The following is a 24,662-nucleotide window of genomic DNA, read 5'->3' on the forward strand; positions in this document are numbered from 1 at the left end:
CTCCTCCTCTGCTTATCTTCAATGACACTGATTTCAAGGCAAGATCATATATCTGTATTAGGGATTACCCTGACTTCTAATCTTTCTTGGCATAAGCACATTACAAATATTGCTTACTCTACATCTGAAAAACTAAGTTTTCTCTTTTGTTCTTGGTGTTAATTTTCTTCCAAACAGCTGTTCACTCTGTACAAATCACAAATCTGCCCCACCATGGAATATTGTTCTCGCATCTGAGGCAGTGTCCCCAAAATCTCTCAGGCTTCTAGATTCCATTCAAAAGAAGGCAGCTAACAACCAATTAAAAAATTAACAACCAATTTCTAACAAAGTCTCTCCACTCTCTGTATCATATACATTCTGTTTCTGCTGCATGCCTTTGATATAGATACTTCCATGGCTACTGTTCTTCTGAATTGCTATAATTCCCGCTCTCTTCCAAAGCAGTTTGAATATGTGCTGCAACCAGTCAATATCCTTTTATAGTCTAACTTCACAGAACCAACTTTTCTTCCTCGTTTATTTACCCAACTTCCGTTTTCTGAAACAAAAACTTCCTTCATACATATTTCCTGCAAATTGCATTACACAGAATGTTCAAGTCTAATGTCAAAAAATATTTTCACACACACACACACACACACACACACACACACACACACACACACACACACACACACACACACACACACACACACACACACACACACACACACACACAAGTAAAGAAAGAGTTGGGGGACTGCAGTGATCATTTCTTCAAAGAGGCATCAGTCCTGTGAAAATTTTCCAAAACCCTTTCATTTCTGCCATGGTTTGCTCACAGCAAAAGAACCATGATTATCCCAATGCAATGATAGAATTTGTTCAGAAAGGTGACAACTTGTACTTGCCTCCCCAAAGTATCACAGGTCTGGGGAAATTTTGGCAGGGCACTCCATACCCTGGATATTTTTGTTTCCCAGAAATTCATTATCCAACTGAGCTCGAATGGGGAAGTGCATTTTCATCCAAAAAAAGGAACTGAGGGCCAGTTGTATCACAGAAAGCTTCACCATGTCTCTAAGATTATCTCTATCATCAAGTACACAAAATATGTAAGGAAATATGGCAATTAATGGCAGTGTCCTTCCACACCATTATTCCACCATGATAAAACCTGTCTTTTCCCATATGCTAGATAGTTAATATAGTACCAATTCTCTCTAGATGGAAATCAAGAATCACTATTTAAGTTGAATCGTTATCCATCAGAGAACAGAAATTCACAAATTCAGCAAATTCTAAATGGAAAGCATTCAAGGAAATATCATAGCAGCTACTAGGCTTTTTATGCTGACTAAGAAATATTGCTCAAGGCTTAGACCTAAATAATGTCAAATGAGCTGTTGAGACATGTGGCAGAGAAGAAAAATGCATGGGATGCATATAAATTATCAGTTGCTACAAAAGTCTATGATATATATAAACTACTCAGCAACTGGGTTACAAAGGTTAGGTAAGCCAAGGCAGATTATGAGAAGTCTCTGGCAAAGAAAGACAACAAAAGCAGCAAGGCTTGTTTTCCAGTAGAAGGAAGGTGTCAAATCACATTGGTCCATTTGATGTTGATGGTTTAACTGTTGATGAACTTGCTCAGAATGCTGACAGGCTGAATAGGTATTTTGCAGCTACATTCACACATCAGGAATTCCTTAGGAAAGGGGATACCAGAAGCTTATAAAACTCTAACAGGGGGGCTAAATCATTTGTAATAACTGAAAGGAAAGGGAAATTGTTGAAGTTAAACATAAGAAAGGTACCTAGGGTAGTGGGATCTATCCAATTGTATTTAGGGAGGCAGCAAAGGAAGTAAGAAACCCTTAGCCATAATTATGAGAGCATCCTTGGATACCGAAGAGGTCTCCACAGACTGGTGATGTGTGAATGTATCCCCAATTCACCAAGGGGAATCAAAGGGTGACACGAGTAATTACAGACCTGTTGTTTAACTTCATTCCAGGGGAAATAATGGAGTCACTGGTTAAAGAAGTAAAACCCCAGGGGCTCAACATCTGGTGAGTATGGACTTGGCACACCCAGGGTCCTGAGCTGGATATCATCATTCTTCTCTTCCTTGGTGATTCCCTTCGACTCTTCCCTTCTGACTCTAACTCAGCAGGAATTTTTTTTTGGCTGGTGCAGCATAAGCCTCAGGCCTCCTTGCACCATATGGATGATAATAATAATAATGGGAGATTCGGGAAAAAGTAAAACAGATGATCAAGAACTCTCACAACTGGCAAACTCCAGGAAGATAACGTCCGCAACTACTGGTACAAGAAGCTCACTTGCACACATAAGCACCTGACAGAGCAGTTCACCCAAATGATAAAGCACCCAGAGACAATCCCGAAGTTTCTCACTCAAGGAATCACATACCTGAAGCCTAAAGACGAAGATACAAGAAACCCGGTGAAATATAGGCCAATCACCTGCCTCTCAACAATGTACAAGATCCTGACCAGCTCTGACCAGGGGCTCAATATCTGGTGAGTATGGACTTGGCACACCCAGGGTCCTGAGCTGGATATCATCATTCTTCTCTTCCTTGGTGATTCCATTCTACTCTTCCCTTCTGACTGTAACTCAGCAAGAAATTTTTTTTGGCTGGTGCAGCATAAGCCTCAGGCCTCCTTGCACCATATAGATGATAATAATAATAATAATAATAATAATAATGGGAGATTTGGGAAAAAGTAAAACAGATGATCAAGAACTCTCACAACTGGCGAACTCCAGGAAGATAACATCCACAACTACTGGTACAAGAAGCTTGCACACATAAGCACCTGACAGAGCAGTTCACCCAAATGATAAAGCACCCAAAGACAATCCCGAAGTTTCTCACTCAAGGAATCACATACCTGAAGCCTAAAGACGAAGATACATGAAACCCGGCGAAATATAGGCCAATCACCTGCCTCTCAACAATGTACAAGATCCTGACCAGCTGCATAACCAGGAAGATAATAGACCACTTAGAGCTGGGGCATAATGGCCGAACAGCAGAAAGGATGCAAGCGGCTGAGCAAAGGATGCAAGGAGCAATTAACCATAGATGCTGTGGTTATGGAGCAAGCATACAAGAAGCGCCGCAACATGTACAAGCCTACATCAATTACCGCAAGGCCTTCGACTCTATGCCTCATAGCCGGCTAATAGCGGCGCTGAAAATCTACAACGTCAATCCGATAGTGACAAACTTGCTAGAAGAAATGATGGCAAAATGGAGTACCACCATTAAGGTCGAAACATCGCAACCAGGCCAATCCCCACCAGGAGAGGAATCTTTCAAGGAGATGCCCTGAGCCCATTGTGGTTCTGTCTAGCACTTAACCCACTATCTACCATGCTCAACTGTAGCAAGTACGGATATAATATCAAAGAAGGAAGGAAGAACCTGTACACCCTCACCCAACTGATGTATAGGGATGACATCAAGTGGGAACCAAGAAGCAATACTCCAGATCTACTACAGAAACTACTCCAGATCACCGAAGAATTCAGCAAGGATATTAGGATGGAATTTGGTCTAGACAAATGCAAGACCCACGGATTGCGTCAGAGAAAATTAGTCAACCGAAACTACCAGCTGCAGAGTGGTAAAGAGATTGAAGCCATGGCAGAGGGAGAGGCCTACAAATACTTGGGGATGATGCAGGCTCAGCATTTACAGCACAAGGAAATTAAGGCTTGTCTGACCGAAAAATACCATCAGAGACTCAGAAGTCTGCTGAAAGCAAAGCTGAACGGAGGGAACACAGTTAAAGTCATAAACACCTATGCAGTCCCAGTGCTAACAGTCCTTTGGGGTCATAGATTGGACTAACGCCAAGCTGGAGGATATCATGAGAAAGACAAGGACAATGATGACCAAGAGCTGCCATGGAGTGACTAACAATTGCCTGGGAAGAAGGAGGAAGGGGCCTGATAGACCGTATTGAGCAACAGAAGACAACAATAGTTAATCTGAAGGATTACTTCCAGAAACACACAGCAGCACTCCACCAGGCCATAAGGAAGATAGACAAGCGGTATACACCACTCAACCTTTGTTTGTACCCCCCCAACCAGGAGGTACAAACGAAGCTAGAAAGATGGGCAGAGAAGACACTCCACGGCAGACACTACAATGACCTCCATCAGGGTCACATAGACAAAATTGCTTCCAATGCATGGCTCACAAGTGGGACGCTCTTCCCTGAGACTGAAGGATTCATGTTCGCCATCTAAGACCAGGTAATCAACACCAGGAACTATAGAAAATATATCGCCAAGGAGCCTGGAGTGTTAGATAACACATGTCGATGATGCCACCTGGCCTCAGAAACAATCCAACACATCACTGCAGGATGCAAGGTGATGTGTTGGATTGTTTGGGTGATGACTGGGTGATCACGCAGACTGAGTACACTCATAGACATGACCTGGTAGCCAGGATAATACATCAGAAGCAAGGAAATACCAGTCGATCAAAGAAAGCATACCGTACTACAAATACGAACCCCAGGCAGTATTAGAGACCCCCAACCCACAAGCTGTACTGGGACCACGCCATAATAACAGATAGGACAATCCCGCACAACAGACTGGACATAACCCTTGTGGACAAGAAGGAAAAGGCTACCTATCTGATTGACATAGTGATACCCAACACTGGCAACTTGCAGAAAATCCATGGGGAAAAAATCAGGAAGTACACAAACCTAAGACAGGAGATCAAAGAGATGTGGCATATGCAACAAGTAACGACCATCCCGATCATCGTGTCAACCACAGGTATTGTGCCAAAGACCCTACATAACAGCCTAGCAGCAATAGATCTCCCAGTGAACACCTACAAGGAACTCCAGAAAGTTGCAATCCTGAACATCTGTAGGATTGTCAGAGAGTTCCGCAACCAACAGTAACATAAGACATAACAACAACCACCCTGTGTACTTGGTAGCAGTACCCGTCATGGAGTGGAATCCTCCAATCAGGGAGAAATAATAAGAGCAACAATAATAATAATAATGTAGGATCATCTAGAGAAGACTACAGTTATACTTTGGTCAGTAATAAAGGTCAGTAAAATAAGAGCAGCAATAATAATAATGGAAAAGAAACGAGAGACCAGCAGCAGCAGCAGAAGAACTAAAAACAGAAGGAACCGCCAGCTTTGGAAAGAAGACTTCAGCAAAAGATAGAAAAATTAAGAGTCATGATAGGTCAGTTGACTCAGTACCAACAAGGTAATAGAAGTAAGAAATTGATTGGATAGGTGAAGGGCATCCTCAAGAGAGACAGTGTCCACCGCAAACATGAGACCAGAAATTAGAGAACAGGAGAATACTTGGACACATTGAAGCAGAATCTCCTAGCATCAGCAAGATACAAAGAGAGCTCCCAGAGGAAAATAAACAACGGAATCTTCGATGAAGACCAACGAGCCTTCTACAGGTGAAGATAAGAAAGCAAGTGAAGATGAGAAAGCAGGAAATGGACCACCGGAGAAGAAGACGATCGAGGAGTTCTGGAGTGGTGAAGTAAGACATAACAGCAGAGCACCCTGGATGGAAGTAGAACGGAAGAAAACCAAGGACATACAAGAGATTAGAGATTGGGAGATTTGAGAAGTAAAACAGTCGATCAGGAACATCCACAACTGGCGAACAACAGGGATTGATAACATCCACAACTACTGGTACAAGAAGCTCACCTGCACACACACACACACACGCACACACACACACCTAGCAGAGCAGTTCACTCGAATGATAAGGCACCCGGAGACAATCCCGAAGTTTCTCACCAAAGGAGTCACATATCTGAAGCCTAAAGACGAAGATACAAGAAATCCGGAAAAATACAGGCCAATCACCTGCCTCCCAACGATGTACAAGCTCCTGACCAGCTGCATAACTAAGAGGATATCAGGCTACTTAGAGAGTCAGAACATAATGGCCGAACAGCAGAAAAGATGCAAGGAGCAATTAACCATAGATGCCGCAGTTATGGAGCAAGCCTACAAGAAGCACCGCAACCTATATATGGCCTACATCAATTACTGCAAGGCCTTTGACTTCGGACCTCATAGCGGGCTAATAGAGACCCTGAAGATCTACAAGGTCAATCCGATAGTGACAAACTTCCTAGGAGCAACAATGGTGAAATGGAGTACCACCATTAAGGTTGAGAACATCAAAGCCAGGCCAATCCCCATTAGAAGAGGAATCTTTCAGGGAGATGTTCTGAGCCCACTGTGGTTCTGTCTAGCACTCAACCAGCTATCCACCATAGTTAACGGCAGAAAGTACGGATATAACCTCAAAGAAGGAAGAAAGAACCTGTACACCCTCACCCACCTGATGTACATGAATGACATCAAGCTCTACACGACAACCGAGGAGCAACTACTCCGGATCACCGAAGAATTCAGCAAGGACATCAGGATGGAATCTGGTCTAAACAAATGCAAGACCACGGATTACACTAGGGAAAATTAGTTGGCCGAAACTTACTAGCTGCTGACTGGTAAAGAGATCGAAGCTATGACAGAAGGAGAGATTTACAAATACCTAGGGGATGATGCAGGCTGAGCAGTTAGAACACAAGGAAATCAAGAAGTGCCTGACCGAAAAATATCATCAGACTCAGAAGCCTGCTGAAAGCAAAACTGAATGAAGGGAACACAGTCAAAGCCATAAACACCTATGCAGCTCCAGTACTCACGTACACCTTCAGGGCCATATATTGGACTAACACCAAGCTAGAAGATATCATGCGAAAGACAAGGACAATGATGACCAAGAGTCGCCAACACCACCTGAAGTCAGCAGTGGAAAGACTAACAATAGCTCGGAAAGAGGGAGGGAGGGAGGGAGGCCTGATAGAGCAACAGAAAACAGCAATAGTTAACCTGAAGGATTACTTCGAGAACACAGCACCACTCCACCAGGCCAAAAGGAAGATAGATAAGTGGTATATCCCACTCAACCTAAGCGAGGAACCCCCTTCCACCCAGACGGTACAAGAAACAAAGTTAGAAAGATGGGCAAAGAAGACACTCCATGACAGACACTACAATGACCTCCATCCATCAAGATCACATCGATAACACTGCTTCCAATGCATGGCTCACAAGTGGGACGCTCTTCCCTGAGACTGAAGGATTCATGCTGGCCATCCAAGACCAGGTAATCAACACCAGAAACTATAGAAAATACATCGCAAAGGAGCCTGGAATGTCAGATGACAACATGTCGACGATACCACCTGGCCTCAAACTATTCAACACATCACCGCAGGGTGCAAGGTGATCACTCAGACTGAGTACACCCAAAGACACGACCAGGTAGCAAGAATAATACATCAGAAGCTAGCGAGAAAATACCAGTTGACCAAAGAAAGTGTACCATACTACAAGTACGAACCCAAGGCAGTAACTAGAAACCCGAACCCACAAGCTGTACTGGGACCATACCATAATAACGGATAAGACCATCCGGCACAACAAGATGGAAAAGGCTACCTACCTGATTGACATAGTGGTGCCCAACACTAGCAATGTCCAGAAAACCCATGAGGAAAAAATTAGGAAGTACACGAACCTGAGACATGAGGTCAAGGAGATGTGGCGTATGCAAGAAGTATCGACCATCGCGATCGTGTCAACTACCAGTATGATACCAAAGACTCTACATAGCAGCCTAGCAGCAATAGGTCTCCCAGAGAACACCTACAAGGAACTCCAGAAAGTCGCAATCCTGAACACCTGTAGGATAGTCAGAGATTTCCTCGACCAACAGTAATACCAGACATTACAACCACTCTGTGTACTTTGGTAGCAGTACCCGTCACGGAGTGGAATCCTCCAATCTGGGAGAAATAATATAAGAGCAACAACAATAATAATAATGTAGGATCATCTAGAGAAGACCACAGTTATACTTTGGTCAGCACATGGGTTTGATAAGGGGAGATCTTGCTTGATCAATTTGAAGGCATACTATGATGCAGTAATAAAGGAATTCTACGGAAAAAAATAATTTTGATATCATATACTTGGATTTCAGGAAAGCTTTTGACTGTCACACATAACAGACTGTGTACAAACTGGAGAAGTGTGGTATTAAAAGAAAGTTACTGCTATGGATAAAAAAAAAAAAAAAAAAAAAAAAAAAAGAGTTCAGTGGGAGAAGACAGAGTTATCAATGGACATTGCTCTTCATAGACTAAGGTTATCTATCAGTGGTGTCCTCGAGGGTTTGGTGCTGGGTCCATTGTTGTTTTCTGTATTTATTAAAGATATTGATAAAGGAATATCAGGCTTAATGTCTAATTTTGCAGATGATAAAAAGGTTAGCAGGGTGGTTAATGATAGTAATGATGGTATGCTAGTGCAACTAGATCTAGAAAAATAGGTGGTTGGGCTGAAAAATGGCAACTGAGGTTTAACAGTGACAAGTGAAATTACTACATATGGGTAGCAGTAATCCGAGATTAACATACGAACTGTGTGGTACTACACTCAGGTTAGTGGAAAATTAAAAATAACTGGGAGTAATTGTGCAGAGTAATCTCTTCTTACCTGATCAGTGTAGAAAGGCTGCACATGGGGTTTTGTTAATGATATACAGGAATTTTGCTAGAAGGGATAAGGAAGTGATTATTCCATTGTATGAGGCAATGGTCAGACCACATTTTGAGTACTCCATACAGGTGTGGAGGCCTCATTTTTAGAAGGAGGTAGGGCTATTGGAGAGGGTACAGAGAAGGGCAATGAGGTTGGCTAAGGGAACAAAGGGGTGCTTTTTTTGCCGAGAATGGCTTCAATTCTACAAATTCCAGCATCTGGAGACTAGGTACCTGTGAAGTGATCTTATCCCAATCAGATCGCCTCACAGGTACCCCCACATTGGGATCTGCAATGCTGATGGGATTCTTCCTCTTGCTCAGACTGCACATGAAAGGGGGCCATAAATTCAAATTGAGCAAGGATGGTTACAGAATAGATGTGCAGAATTTTCTGTTTAGCCAATGAATTGTTGATTGGTAGAATAAGCTTCCGCCTGATATGGAGGATGGATAGCTCAAATAAATTTAAGGAAGAACTGGACAAATTCTTGGAAGGATGTATAAGTGGAATGGGATTTTTTTTTTTTTTTTTGGCTGATTATTCTATATAAGCTTGCTCTCTTGCATCATTTGCCACCATTAATACTAATACCAATACTAACACAAAAAATAAATATAAACAGTAAGACATCACAGTATCTTACTGTGTTATTGTTATAAATGGTTTATTTCTAGACATTGACCTCAGGGGGGGGGGGATTCTGGATAATGGGTCTCAATACACTCAAATTATTGAGAATTTATTTACTTTAGTAAGCAATGATACTTACAAACTCACAGATATAAAATACAGAAGGTTACTAGAGATCTAACAATCTCACTGGATATTTTCGGGATATTATTAACTCTGTTGATATCAGATAAATCCAGAACATCAAACTTACCTACTGAAGAATCGACACTAGTAGAGCTTGTTTGTGGGTGAAGTCTCTGCGTTAGAGTTTTCTGCATCTGCTGAGCATTCTTCAGGGAATGAGAGCTGGGTAGGGGGGGAAGAAAGCATACTGTAGTTATACATGCATTTCAGAATATCAGATAATCCAAAGACTAATATTTTCTGGATAATAAAATAAGGTTTTAATCCATTATTTTGATTTATTGTGAAATACTGTTAATTTGAATACAATATTCCATTTTATGGACATTCAACAGGTGTCCAAGTTTGTGCATCGTAATTTTTTCTTGATTTGCATAATTAAAAGTGCAGTATTAAGTTTTTTTTTAGTATTGCCATATCAAGATTAACCCTTGGAAATGCCAGATGCAAGTGGAGATTAATGAGAGGAGACAAAAGTTTTGGATGAATTTATTCATGCTCATTGTTTCTACTCCTTACATGCGCTTCGACCATTGTTCAGTGTCTTTCAGACCCAACGCATCCGATAGCAACGAGACCTTCACCTGGCATTAGTAAGCTGCTAAACCATTCTGTTATCCTCCCACCTTTCACCCTTGCATATACAGTTGAATAACAGCACATGTACTGACAGCTATTGAAGTAAAGCTAAGGACTGAATTTTGATTAAAATTTTAAATTCTCAATTTAACATGGATGACAAGACTGTTGCAGCTGATACTAGCATTTCAAGTGATGATTTTCCTCCTTTGGGACCAACACAGGACATAACGTCAAGTTAATCAGATGCAAAATTAAATGCATCCTCTATGCTAAGTCTTGTCAGAATAGATTCCCCTCCTAATAATAACTCTCAAAACCAAGGTGGTCAAGCAAACAACTACTGTTGTTTCAATAGCTGAGCTCTAGCATCAACGTTAGAGCTGAGACTCATAAAATATATAAAGAAATTGTTGAACTTCTACTAATGAAAGCATCAGATTTACTAAAGCAACTAATAATTTTCTTTAGGAGAAACTTGGTAACTTAGAATTTATTCTTTACAATATATTCCTCATTTCTAACTTTTAAGATTTATTCTTTACTGCGATTCCTCATTTCTAACTTTTAAGATTTGCATTGTCTATAATCTATTTATAGACAATGCAAATCTTAAAAGTTAGAAATGAGGAATCTATAATCTATTTATAGACAATGCAAATCTTAAAAGTTAGAAATGAGGAATTGCAGAAAACCATCAATATTCTTTTACCTTCAGCTTCACATACCATATCCTATGCAGATACCTTAAAGAATTCAAAGTACAGTGCTGTGCTGCCTGTATACAAATACAAAACTGTCCAACCATTACCAACACAAAACATGGATATTACTTCTACAGATTCCACTCAATCAAAACCTAAGCCTAAATCCAACAATCTTATACAAGGCTACAGATTCTAGTACTTGCTCCACCAGTAAAGATGTTTTATAATTTCAGTATTTTTTGATAACGTAGCTAAGACTTTCCAACAGTCCTTACAACAGGTTAATATAAAATCTATAAAAATGATAAAGAACAAAGGTTACTGTTGAGACAGCCACTTCAGAAGATATTTGTAAGATTACTTCACTGACTAATATGGGTATTAAGATGGAACCCCCTAAAATTCTAAAACCAACCATTTTAATTTATGATATAAACAGAAATTCCTCCAAGGAAGAAATACTTGAGGATCTATTTTATAAAAACTTTAGCGAACGTTTTTCTTTTGATGACTTAAAGAGGTTACACCTTTTGTTTTAGTTTTGAGATTCCTCAAAATCTAGACAAACTGTGAATTGGATTTTAGGCTTTTCTCCAAGAATATAAACTTGCTATCTCTTTCAAATGCCTATATATTGGTTGGTCATCTCACAGATGTAGTCCTTTAACAGTTATCAGGTGTTTTTATTGGTTATAGACACACTACTGCCTTCTGTTCTCAGGATATTCTATCTTGCAGTCACTGTGCCCATACTGGACATGTCTTCGAGGACTGTCCCAATGAATACAAGCCCTATTGTTGCTGAAACTGTAAGCGTAAAAAGAAGGATCATAAACATTCAGTACGAGATGTTACCTGTAGTGAATATATGCAAGCTTTGGAAATTGTATGGAATTGTACTCAATATGAATAACACATCTTTAAATTCAAATCATATTATAATTCTTCTTCTATTCAAATTCTTCAGTCTAATGATCAAAAATCAAAAACTGTTGCAAGTGAACTTCGGTAAGTCTCTCTTTAGAGAACTGATATTATGATATTGATATTATGATATGATATTTTGTTAATTCAGGAGCCCTATTATTTGTGTGAAATGATTACTGGTTTTCCTACAACCAAAAGAGTCTTGTATGCTCCACATCAACATCCTCAATTCTGCTATTGTGCTTTTGAATGTCTTGAAGGTTACTTTGATTGGCTGTCTAAGTTCCCAATTTGTAACTTGCACTTATATCTCTGGTTCCTTTGGAAGTACCTATTTCTTTTCTTTTTATTGCCCTCCTCAAGATGAATTGGACAGAATTTTCTTTTCTCAACCATGCTTTCAGAATCTTGTGCCCTGCAAATTTTATTGCAGCTGGCAATTTAATGCCAAGTCTGTGATTTGGTTCTCTTCTTCTTCTAACTCTCATGGTCGTCTTCTTGCAGATATTATCTAGTAGCACCGACTTAATATTCTCCACAAATCTGATCTACCTTATACTTTTTCTGTTTCTATTGGTCAGTCCAAATTGATTTAATGCTCTGTCCTTCTATTTTAAACAAAATCTGTTTTTGGACAGTCTGTGTTGATTGGACTTCATGGCATAATATTCTTTAAGATTCAACCTGTTCCTTCCATTTTTCCTTGTGAAATGCTAATTGGCAAAAATTCTCTAAAATTTTGATTTCCGTATTTTGTTTTTCTGAAATTTCTGAAAATATGCCTCCAGCTGGCTCTGCTACTCTTGTTTACAATACTCTCCCCACTAAAAGGAAACCTAAAGAACACGTTACCACTCCTTGGTGGAACTGAGAATTGACAATCTTACATCATGAAGTTTTCTGTGCCCAAAACAAAATTATCAACAGTTGTTTCTGAGCTTATGTCAACCAACTCCGTGCAATCTGTCTTAGGAAAAAACATCAATGTCAAAGTCATTGCTAAATCCAAATTTGATACCTGGATGAAATTTGTTCATCATGTTTTTAATCAAACTCCTTGCTAGAAACAAACTACATGCACCTATTATCTAGAACACTGTTATAAGTAACAACACAATCTCTTTCTTGGACAGATACTGTAAATTCAATTCTGGATGCTCTCTTCTTACCTGATGATCCCCTTTTAGATTTACCCTGTCATAAATATATTCGATCACTTAATCACCTCACTTCCTTGGTTGCTGCTCCTTTTACCCCTGTTGAATTATCTTCTGCCACCAACAGCATCCTGCGAAGATCTTATTGAAGGGGAGTTTTTCGTAAAATTTTGCTCCTGCTGTCCAAATGTTCTTCTAAATTTATATAATACATGTCTACAATGGTCTGTTTTCCTAAATTCCTGGAAATCTGCTATCTTAAGAATTCTGTTTAAACCTGGAAAATTTCCTAATTTTCCTCAGTCTTACATCACTTTGTTATCTAATTTTGGTAAGATCTTAGAATGTTTGATCTGATATAGAATCCTAGATCTGCTTCAGGACACATACAGCTATTCTAGTAATTAATATAGTTTTTGCTCTAAAGTTTGTGCTGAAGATGCCCTTGTTACTCTTCTGAATCTAATTAATGAATAGTTGGCAAAGGTAAAAAAACCCCAACACAAGAACCATGGGAAACTTTTAGCAGTCAAATGTGCTTCCCGGTACCACAACTTCTCCCTGCATTCTTGGTAAACAGATTGTGCATGTTATCGGTAATGACAGTAGAAGTCAATAACGATGTATTGATTAGATTTTTCTCATTATCAAAAGCAGATTATTGGAGTTCATGAGTGTAATACCTTCGTGGCTGAAATTTACTTATGGGTACACCCTCCAGATTGCCTCAGCCTTAGGGTGTTTATCTCCCCTTCCGACTGTTTTAACCCGACAGGAAAATGACTTATACTGCAACTACCGATAACACGCACCGTTTGTACAAGTGGTTTTTGTATCGGGTTAAAACAGCGGGAAGGGGGGGGATACATACCCCAAGATGAGGCAGTCTGGAGGTTGTACCCATTAGTAAATTTCATGAACTCCTATAATCTGCTTTTAATAATAAGAAAAAACTAATCAATACATCGCTATAGACTTCTACTGCCACTACCGATAACATGCACCGTATGTTTACTGAGAATGCAGGGAGAAGCTGCGGTACCGGGAAACGCTTTTGACCGGTAAAAGTTTCCTGAAGTTTCCCATGGTTCTCGTGTTGGCTTTCTTTACCTTAACCAAATAGTCTTCTAAATACATCCTGGAAATTTTTATAGACTTCGAGGGTGCCCTTGACCCTTTGGTGGGAGAGCACTCTTGAATGTCTTAGGACTCTGAATTCTCCTGCTAATCTACACTGAGTGATCACTGAATTATGACCAAACCTATGAAAACTAAATGCGACCCGTTGACCACATGAGGTATGAGAGTGCGCAGTTAGTCGACCTATATAGCACAGATAAGGTGTCAGTGGTTCAATTGGTAGTAAAATTCCGTGACAGGTAAAAAGGATTTATCGGACTTTGATAAAGGACAGATTGTGGGTGCTCAACGAGCTCGTGCCTTGATTTCCCAAACGGCTGAACTGGTGAGGTGTTCGAGAGCCGTCATAGTTAAAGTGTACCAGGACTGGCATCAAAATGGTCAAACAATGACCCGACAGCAAAACTGCAAAGGTCAGAAAAAGTTTGATGTTAGAGGTGAGCGCCAGGTCCGACGACTCGTACAGACACAGCACTGTTGAAGAGTTGACTACCCAATACAACATAGGCCAACCTGGAACAATATCTGGCATGACCATGCCTGTGCTATCCATGGCACGCCACAACATGGATAGTCGTGTACAGATTAGGCATCAACAACACGAAGCACTTGATCCATCATGCATGGTATCAAAAGTGCAGGCTGGTAGAGGTGGTTGTATGGTGTGGGGCATGTTTCACTGGCAGGAACCTGGACGACCCCTGGTGCATGTGGAACAACGTATCAGTGATCTCCGCTATTGTCAATTACTTGCTGACTGCGTACACCCCACTGTTACATTTTTTCCCGAATGGCGATGGTGTCTTCGAAGATGACAATGCGCCGAGCCATTGGGCACTTGTTGTGCAGGAATGGTTTGAGGAACACAGTTCTGACTTCTAGCATATCGATTGGCCTCCGAACTCTCCCGATATCAATCCCATAGAGCACTTCTGGGACACTATGGAAAGTCACATCAGGCGTCTGGATACACCAAGCGTCTCCATACCTGCATTGTTGACCGTATTACATACAGCTTGGTTGGCCATACCTCCTGAATGCTTCCAACATCTTGTTGAATCAATGCCACGTTGGATAGCTGCTATACTGAGGGCAAAAGGAGGACCTACGAACTATTAGGTAGGTGCTCATAATTCAGTGATTACTCAGAGTATATAATCTTATTAAAAATTATTTTTCAGGTAGATCTGTTAAGGTTACATCAAATTTCTAGTTTCTCGGAAAGTCTCACTGGATGTCCTCAAGGGTCTATTCTTGGACCCTTGTTCTCAACCAATGGCTGCTAAAGGTTTGCTAAATTATTCATCATTTACATAGGTGGATGATTTAGTTCTTTTTTTATGGAAATTCTCACAATTCAATAGAAGAAAACGTGAATTCTGTTCTTCAACAACTTATTGATTGGTCAGTGCTTAACAAACTCACTATTTCTCACAACAAAACTTGTATGATGGTCTTCAAACTCATCCTCCTCTCATAAAAATTAATAGTAAATCTCTCCCTTTTGTAACCACCACAAAATTTCTTGGATTACTGCCTGACAATCACCTTGCCTTTTTTCCCCATCTGAATCATGTCTGACAAAGTGAGAAAATTTCTTTCAACTGTTCGCATTTCCTGTCAGGTCTGGGGTCGGAACCATACGATTTTGCATACACTATATAAAGCTGTTGTTTTACCAATTACCACTTACGCTGCTGCAGCCTAAATTGATTACAGATCAATCTAAGCTTGGTTTGATCTAGCACAGTTTCCTCCTAGTACTAGTTAGGGCATGTAAAATTGTCTCTACCTCTGCTCTACAAGTTCTATCTGGTTCACTACCTTTAGACTTCTGTTTAACTTACTATCAGATTCTGGAATTTTATAAATATAGGGTGGTAATAATAAAATTATAAAAAGAAATCTGCAGAAAACATTGCAATTCTATAATGAAACTTATTTTCAAAAAATAAAAATATTACTGTAAAGGTGTAGCGTTTTGTTTTATCTAAATAAAGTTAACATAAGGTATCCGGAAAAGTACAGAAAATATGTATTATGCAGCAAATAATATTCCATACAGTCTTCTTTCAAAATATAAATTAATAGTATGGGGAAGAGGGACTAAAGTGAAAAGTTTTATACGGAGTAGTGTTAAAAAAAATAATACGTCTATGTAAGTACAAAGTTGATAATGATGCATATACACATTTTATAAAAAGGCATATTTACATCCTCTAGGCTATTTACAAGAATAATATTTTAGGTAGAATATGAACAAATATACATATTGATGAAAGTTGCAAAGACAATCTGAAATCATAAAAAAATTACTAAACTTGTAAGTAAAACCATGACTCTTAAGTCAAATTTTGACCCAATAACTCAAGTTGCCAATTTTTGGGTGGTTTGATAAATTTGCCTATAATCCAGAACATGGCCAGAAATTAATGGTGGCACATAAAAGTCTATCAGCTTTAGGAGATTTAAAGTATCAGCAACTAGGATTCATAAAAATTCATAATTAGAAACTAATAAAAAATTTTATTGGCAGCCTGTGTGAACATGTTTTCTCAGGATATCGGTAAATTTATTGTAATATTTTATTCATTTTGTCATATAATGTAATTATTGCTATTTGTTATTAAAGTCCTAGAAATATCTGCTATTTTTTAATTAAATAAATAAATCTTTATTACACTGCAGCTGTTCTGTATAAATATTTTTCAAAACTTATTGTTAAATGTACCAATAATAATAAAAACGTATATTGTATTAATAACACAAAGTATAGTTTGATTATCACAAATCTCTTTCTCTCGATATATACATATATATGTGTGTTGAATAGAATAACAAAGAGAAAACAAGAAGGCAAAAAATGGGAAAAAGAGGAACTAGTCTAGTGCAGTCAAAGACAGCAAATGATAAATTTATGCAGAGCAGGGAAAATCAAGTAGGGAAAAAAAGGGGGATGAGAGAGTGATAGAAGGCAACAAAAAAAAAAAATGTATATTAAGAGATAATTACAAAATTGATTAAAATAAGGATGCTGCCATACAACTTACAAAACCACCTTCTCATCAGGTGTCAATGGCCAGCATTGCAACACCTGTCTTCCTTTCTGATGTAAACCAAAAGACAAAGGGTAAAAATCATAAACGAATAAAAATGAGAATATAATTTATTTACTAAATTATAAATTTTTTACCATAATAAACGAAAATGAAAATAATTTTTTTTTACAATAATTAAAAGGGGGTTTTTTGAAAACAGCTTGTGAACTTTACAGTTCACATTAATTTCTTGTCTTTAGACAAGAAATTAAAAACTGGAATCGACAACAGAAATTTCTAGAAACATAACTTATTTATTAATCTAAGCCAAGTAAAGGTAGATTCGAAAACAGAATGAGCAAGTAGCCTTGGAAAAAACAAATTATATTGTAGAGACACACACAAGGAAAACGTGGCAACACAACTGTAAGCAGGACAAAACAAAACCAAAACTGAAAAGAATGTGCCAGTGAGATACAAATATAAAGTTATATGACAGTGACACTTAGTGATAACAGTTTTGTCAAAAGTAGAAATTAAAAAAAAAAATGCATACATCACAGAGACACATACTAAATGTAGTCAAACTATTAAATGTTTGCTCTATACATTATTATAATTATTATTAGTGATATGGTGCAAGGAAGCCTGACGCTTTTGCTGCACCAGCCAAAAAAAAAAAAAAAAATTTCTGAGTTACCCAGAGAGAGAGAGAGAGAGAGAGAAAGAGAGAACAAGAGTCAGAAGTAGAAGGGAATCACCAAGAAAGAGAAGAATGATGATATCCAGCTCAGGACCTTGGGTGTGCCAAGCCCATACTCACCAGATGTGAGCGCCTGGGGTTAATACACAAGCCTAGAGAAAAAAAAAAGAAGCAAAATAAGGTGATAAAATGAGATGTAATCAGATGAAATGTGGGACAAATAGAGTATGATTCAGTGTAAAAGTATTACTATGTATCTGAAAAAATTTTTGAAATAAATAGTTAAAAATTAAGCCAAAAAGTGGTAAATTTAGACCTGCGCATGGCAGTAATGCTGAGGCCAAAAGTGTGTGAAAATCACAATGAGATAGACAATGTATAGCTAAATAACAGGATATTTTGAGGGAGAGAAATTTCGGACCAGTAACGATATAAATTTGCATAGTTGTGTTGTCACCTTTTCCTCACGTGTCTCTACAATACAAGTTATTTTTTCCAAGGCCACTTGTTTTTTACTATGTTTTCAGATCTCTTTAGCTTTGCTTGGATGAGACTAATAAGTTATGTTTCTAGAAATTTCTGTTGTCGAATTTTTAATTTCTTTTCTTCATAGACTGAACTGTAAAGTTCATAATCCGTTTTAAATAAACCTTTTAATCCTTCCCAAAATTTTTTTCATTTTCCTTTATTTCAGTTGTAAATTTATATTTTGGTAACAATCAATTTCATTCTCATTTATGTTTATAAATTTTACCCTTTGGCTTGTGGTTTACATCAGAAATGAAGACGTGTTGCTATTTTGCTAACAATAATGGCCGTTGACACCTGACAAGAGGCTGGCTTTGTAAGTTGTGTGGCAACATTCTTATTTTTATTAATTTTGTAATTATTTATCTCTTATTATACAAAATTTTTTTTGTTATCTTCTATGCCCATCTATCTTCCTCATTTTTTTTTCACTTTATTTATTTAATATATATATTTTTTATTTATTTTTTTGTGTAGTTCAGACCAATAGCCTATGTTTAGGCAGAATAAATAATAAATTGATATTTTCTCATATACAGTGGATTCTGTATATGAGAAATAGTAAATCGGGGCAGCCATTTATTTGTGAAAAATCTTAAAGAACAGCACCTAATCAAGAAAATAGCCAGGGCTTTCTTCACTTAAATGGGACAACATGTCATTTAACTGGGGCTGAAGACTGCAGCACTTGAGATTATCCATGTCTCCGATCAGACCACGTGTTCCAGTTGGAGACAATCGTAAAGTGAAATAAGTAGGCATGGTTAACATTATCACTGGTTAGTAGATTCAGGCACTTTATAAAATCAAATTTCAAAAAACCAATTCAAATCATTAAAATGCACTACACTTTCTTCACTATGTTCTGTTATAAGAATCAGTTTTAAACACCTTTGTGATATTTTTCTAGAGCACATTTCTGGAGGTCACAAGGATAATACAATAAAAAAGAAGTTTCCAGTTTATTGGCCTTTTCTTTTAGTGCAATCTATTATAAATGGAAAGTAAACTCGGTCTACAGACCGAGTTTACTGACTTTTTCTGACAGTATCTCAGTTATCGGTTGATTCAACTACTGCTCATCTCAGATGCCCAAATTATTCACTGTATGATTCCTTTCGCCTCAAAAGCAGTACTTGTGCATATGTCCGTTCTGATATCCCTGTCAGACTTGGCAATTTAGAATCTCCTCTCTTTGATCTTCTCTGGCTTAAAATCTCTACCTCATTGTGTCAAATTCATCTGTTGTCTCTACCATTCCCCCAACTCCACTAATCACTTGGAGCTCTTTGACTTCCTCTCTTTGCAACTGGACTTTCTCCAGTTCAACTTTCCTAACAGTGACGTAATTTTCCTTGGTGATTTTAATGTTCACAACTCCAGCTGGTTTCCGTTTTCTAGTCACACCGACCCAGCTGGTAGAGATGCTGAGGCTTTTACAATTACTAATGACCTTGCACAGATTGTTCATTTACCTATAAGAATACAGCCAACAAGCTTGATCTTTTTCTCACAAACAACCCTTCTACTTACACGATCAAAGTGAGTGGTCCTTTAGGCACTTCACAACTTGGTAATTGTCTCTTCTCCAATGGAGCCTTTATCTCATGGCTATTCCTAACCTCGTGTTATTGCATTACAGGAATGCAAAATGGGATGACCTGCGAGATTTCTTTTCTTCTTTTCCTTGGTCGGTTTACAGTTTCAAAACTTCTGATGTCAACGTTTGCTCAGATTGTGTCAGTGAAATTATTCTTGCAGGAATGGAATCCTTTATCACACACTCCACTTTAAAATCTCATCCTTTATCTAAACCTTGGTTTTCCAATAAATGTGCTAAGGCTGTTCAAGGGAAGAATGTTGCATATCGTAATTGGCTTGTTTCTAATTCTTCAGTTTCATTTTCTGCCTACACCAAAGCTCGCAACAATTGTAGAACAGGTATTAATCAATCCAAACTAGTGTTTGAACAGGCGAAGAGAAGAAAACTTGCTTCTTGCCCTAACGGTAGCCAAGCATTCTGGTCTCTTGCCAAAGCTATTGGCCACAACTTTTGCCCATCTTTGCTCCCACCTCTGTCCAAACCATCTAGTATGGACAGAGGTGGGAGCAGAGATGGGTTCTGTTGTCACTTCAGCCAAGGATAAAGCTGACCTCCTAGCATCCCATTTTTCTTCCAAATCATGTATTAATAATCTTGGTAAAACACCTCCCACCATTCTCAACATGCTCTATCCATTAAAAGGAAGTCAGAAGGATTGTGACGAATCTTGACGCAAAGAAAACTCCAGGTCCCGATGGTATTTCTCAACGTGGTCTCAAAACCTGTGCTCCCGAACTTACTCCTGTTCTCTGCCACCATTTTTTACTTTCCTATTCCAAAAGTGTTTTTTCTTCTGCTTGGAAATTTGCTCATATCCAGCCAGTTCCTAAAAAAGGGTGACAAATCCCTCCCCATTCAATTATCGTCCCATTGCAATTACGTCTACTCTTTCTAAAGTAATGGAGAAATCAATTGGCCACCAACTCTTAAACTACCTAGAAACCTTCCGTCTGATCAACGATCACAAGTATGGATTCCGTCAGTGTCGATCCACTGGTGATATTCTGGTTATGTTAATGATTTATGGACAAATTCAATGGAAAAGTTTGATGAAACACAAGCAGTTGCTGTTGACATCTCAAAGGCTTTCAATCGTGTTTGGCATAAAGGTCTTCTAAACAAGCTTCCATCTTATGATTTGCCAGCTGTTTTTTTGTAATTGGTATCCAGTTTTCGCTCTGATCGCTCACTGAGGATGATGGTAGATGGCTCTCTGTCTTCTAACTTCTCCACTAATGCTGGTGTCCCCCAAGGTTCAGTTCTTTCCCCCACTCTTTTCCTCTTGTATATTAATGACCTTCTTCCATTGACTGGAAATCCTATCCATAGTTTTGACGATGATAACACATTGCATTCCACTTTTCAATTTGAGAAACCTAGCCCTGCTCAATCAGCTTCAACTTCTTGAATACCTGCTACCAATTCCTTAAATGACAATCTCCAGGTAATCCTCCAGTGGAGCAAAGACAACTTAGTTGATTTCAATCCTTCTAAAACTCAAGTCTTGTCTTATCGTGCAAAAAAGATTCTTCTGCTCCTATGCTTATCTTTGGTGACACTCCGATTTCTAGGCAAAATAATATATCTCTTTTTGGGATTACCCTGACTTCTAATCTCTCTTGGCACAAGCACATTACAAATATTTCTTCCTCTGCATCTAAAAAACTTGGTTTTCTCTTTCGCATTCGGCGTTGCTTTTCTTCCAAACAGCTGCTCACTCTGTAGTAGTGGCATGTGATGCAAGAAAGCATGTGTATGAGCTTATGCAGTATCAGCCAAAAAAAAAAAACACACCATTTCCACCAAATGCCTGTCTAGTTCCTCCTCAAATTTATTCAACCTATCAACTTCCACAACGACAGATGGAAGTTTGTTCCAGCAATTAAGCACCCGCTGGCTAAAGGCAAATTTCTGCACATCTATTCTACATCTGTCTTTCCTTAATTTGAATTTATGCCCCCTTAGGTTCGTAATCTAAACAAGTGGAAGGATCCCATCAGAATTCAACGTGCTCAACCATTTCAAGGCCTTATACACCTCAATCAGATCACCGGGCAGGTGACTAGTCTCCAGCCGTTGCAATTTGCAGAACTTAAGCCTCTCTTGGTCAGAGGATCCCTTCATTCCCCTCACCAATCTTGTTGCCCTTCTCTGTACACGCTCAAGTAAATCTACACCTTCCTAAAATGAGGCCTCCAGACCTGTACGCAGTACTCAAGGCGTGGCCTGACCATTGCCTTATACAGAGGGATAATCACCTCATTTTCCCTGCTAGCAAAATTCCTATATATCATTGACAAAACCCCATGACCTGCCCTGGCAGCCTGTCTGCATTGCTCAGAAAACTTCATATCTGCCTGCACAATTACTCCCAGGTCTTTTTCATTTTCTACCACATTAAGTGTAGTACCACACAGTTGGTACGTTCGTTTCTCTGAGGTTACTTCTACCCATATGCAGTACTTTGCATTTGTCAAGGTTAAATTTCAGTTGCCACTTCTTAGCCCATCTGCCCAAATTATCTAGATCCTGTTGCAGTAGCACACTGCCATTCTTCTTCTTCTTGGTCCTTAGCTGGCAGCTGGGGGAGGCGGTTGGCCACGCAACCAGTATGCTGCTGTAGGTGCCGCAGGGTTTCGGACTTGCTCTGTGATGTTCTTCCATACTTTACGATCCACGGCGTCAGTCCTGGCCTGGTTAAGGTCGAGACGTCGGCTCTTCAAGTCATTTTCCACTTGCTTGGCCCACGTTTTCCTAGGCGCGGTCCGTTGGATGCTCCATTGGGTGGGTCGTTGTCTCCAAAGCAGTGTGGATGGTATTCTGTTCGTGCCCATTCTACATACGTGGCCCAACCATCTAAGCCTTTGCTTCTGGATTTGGTCGGCAATGGTTGGTTGCTGTTGGCATCTGGTGCGGATGGTATCATTAGTGATGCAGTCACGAAGTGAGATGCCCAAAATCTGCTGCAGGCATCGCATTTGGAATACCTCAAGTTTGTTTAAATCTAGCTTGAGACAAATCCATGTTTCTGATCCGTAAAGGAGAATGGGCAGGATCAAAGTCCGGAAGAGTCGGATTTTAGTCTTTGAGGAAATGTTGGTCCTCTTCCACAGACACCATTTGAGCGAGGCGAACGCAGTGGCCGCCTGTCCAATTCTGCTGTGGATTTCCATGGTGGATGCAACTTTCTTCTCCTGGACCAGCGACCCAAGATATTTAAAGTCCTGCACTTGCTCGATCTGGACGCCTTCGAGATAGATGGTGGCTTGCGACCCATCTGTTGTCAAGGCCTTTGTCTTATCAGCATTGATCTTCAAACCGTATGGCCGGGCAATGCGGGCAATGTCGTAGAGGATGTCCGTGGCTTCAGAGTCATTACCAGCAAAGATAGCACTATCATCGGCAAACATCAGGTCAGTCACATAGTGATCCTTGTGATATTGCATGTCCCGTCTGTTTCTGAATGCTTGGCTCATAATGGCATCAACCACGATGTTGAAAAGCAACGGGGAGGCTACATCCCCTCGGCGGACTCCAGTTTGGATGATAAATTCCTCAGATAAATCGTTCTGGATGCGCACCTGGCTGGTTAAACCGTTGTATGCAGTTTGGAGGAGTGTGATGACTTTTCGAGGTACATGTTCGACCTCTAGTAGTTTCCATAAGGCAGGCCGATGGAAACAATGACGTCAATGAAAACAATGACAGTTCGCTGTCCACACCGGATCCTCTCCTCCATCAGCTGACGGATGGCAAAGATTTGATCATAGCATCCTCGCCCGGGTCTAAATCCCACCTGTTCTTCTCGACTGGTTTGCTCGCGATGTTTTTGCAGCCTTGACTGGATGATCTTCATAAAGACCTTTCCGATGATGGAAAGGAGGCTGATGCCATGGTAGTTCTTGCAATCCCGGTTATCACCTTTCTTGTGGATCGGTACGATAATGGCTTTCCTCCATGTTAGCGGAATTTGTTCAGTGCACCAGATGGTTTTGAGGAGTGAGTGTAGTCGGCGAAGCAGTACATCTCCCCCGGCTTGTGGTGACTTGGTCCACTCCTGGTGCCCTGCCATTCTTTAGGGATTGTATGGCTGCTTTCACTTCTTCTACTGTAGGCTCAACATCGACCATGGAGACTTCAGGGGGATCGATCGATAGTGCGGCTTCTGGTGGTCCCCGAGGTGGGTCGTGATTATACAATGCTTTGAAGAATTCACTCCACCGTTGCAGGAGTTTGGACGGTGATCGTACGAAGGTCCCATCAGGATTCTTGATGTTGTCACTAGTCAATTTGGTCTTTCCACTCAGACATCTGAGGGTGCGGTAGAGAGTGCGGTACTCGTTCTTGGATGCCGCCACTTCAAGATCGTCTGCCACTTGGTTCCAGTATGCTTCTCTTTCCGCTGTCATCCTCTGTTGGACTTCTCGGTTTAGCTGCCGGTACCATTCAAAGTCGACCACCTTTGCCTGTTTCCAACACTGCCATTACTGTCCTTAACAAACTTGCCAACCTTTATATCATCTGCAAACTTTGACATTAAGCCTGATATACCTTCATGAATATCATTGATAAATCAAATCTGCCCTACCATGGAATATTGTTCCCACATCTGGGGAGGTATCCCCAAAACCTCTCAGGCTTCTAGTTTCCATTCAGAAGAGGGCACTTAGGTTAATTAATGACTCCTCTCTAACAGAGTCTCTCTACTTGTTATCTCATAGACATACTGTTTCTGCTGCTTGCCTTTCCTACAGATATTTCCATGGGCAGTCTGCTTCCGAATTGGCTTCTATAATTCCCAC

At 39.7% G+C, this 24,662-nt stretch overlaps 1 protein-coding gene across 1 annotated transcript in view; it reads right to left on the reverse strand.

Moving 5' to 3' along the window:
* The window catches only part of LOC150089582 (kinesin-like protein KIF14), a 194,181-nt gene that overhangs the window by 41,164 nt on the left and 128,355 nt on the right, over positions 1 to 24,662 (reverse strand). The window contains exon 8 of the mRNA XM_090390039.1: positions 9,546 to 9,640. Coding sequence (XP_090246165.1) covers positions 9,546 to 9,640 — 95 coding nt within the window. The remainder of the gene's footprint in view (positions 1 to 9,545; positions 9,641 to 24,662) is intronic.

This window comes from Mastigoproctus giganteus, chromosome 2 (assembly GCF_048544385.1).
Source record: "Mastigoproctus giganteus isolate SK-2022 chromosome 2, ASM4854438v1, whole genome shotgun sequence".
Lineage (NCBI taxonomy): Eukaryota > Metazoa > Arthropoda > Arachnida > Uropygi > Thelyphonidae > Mastigoproctus > Mastigoproctus giganteus.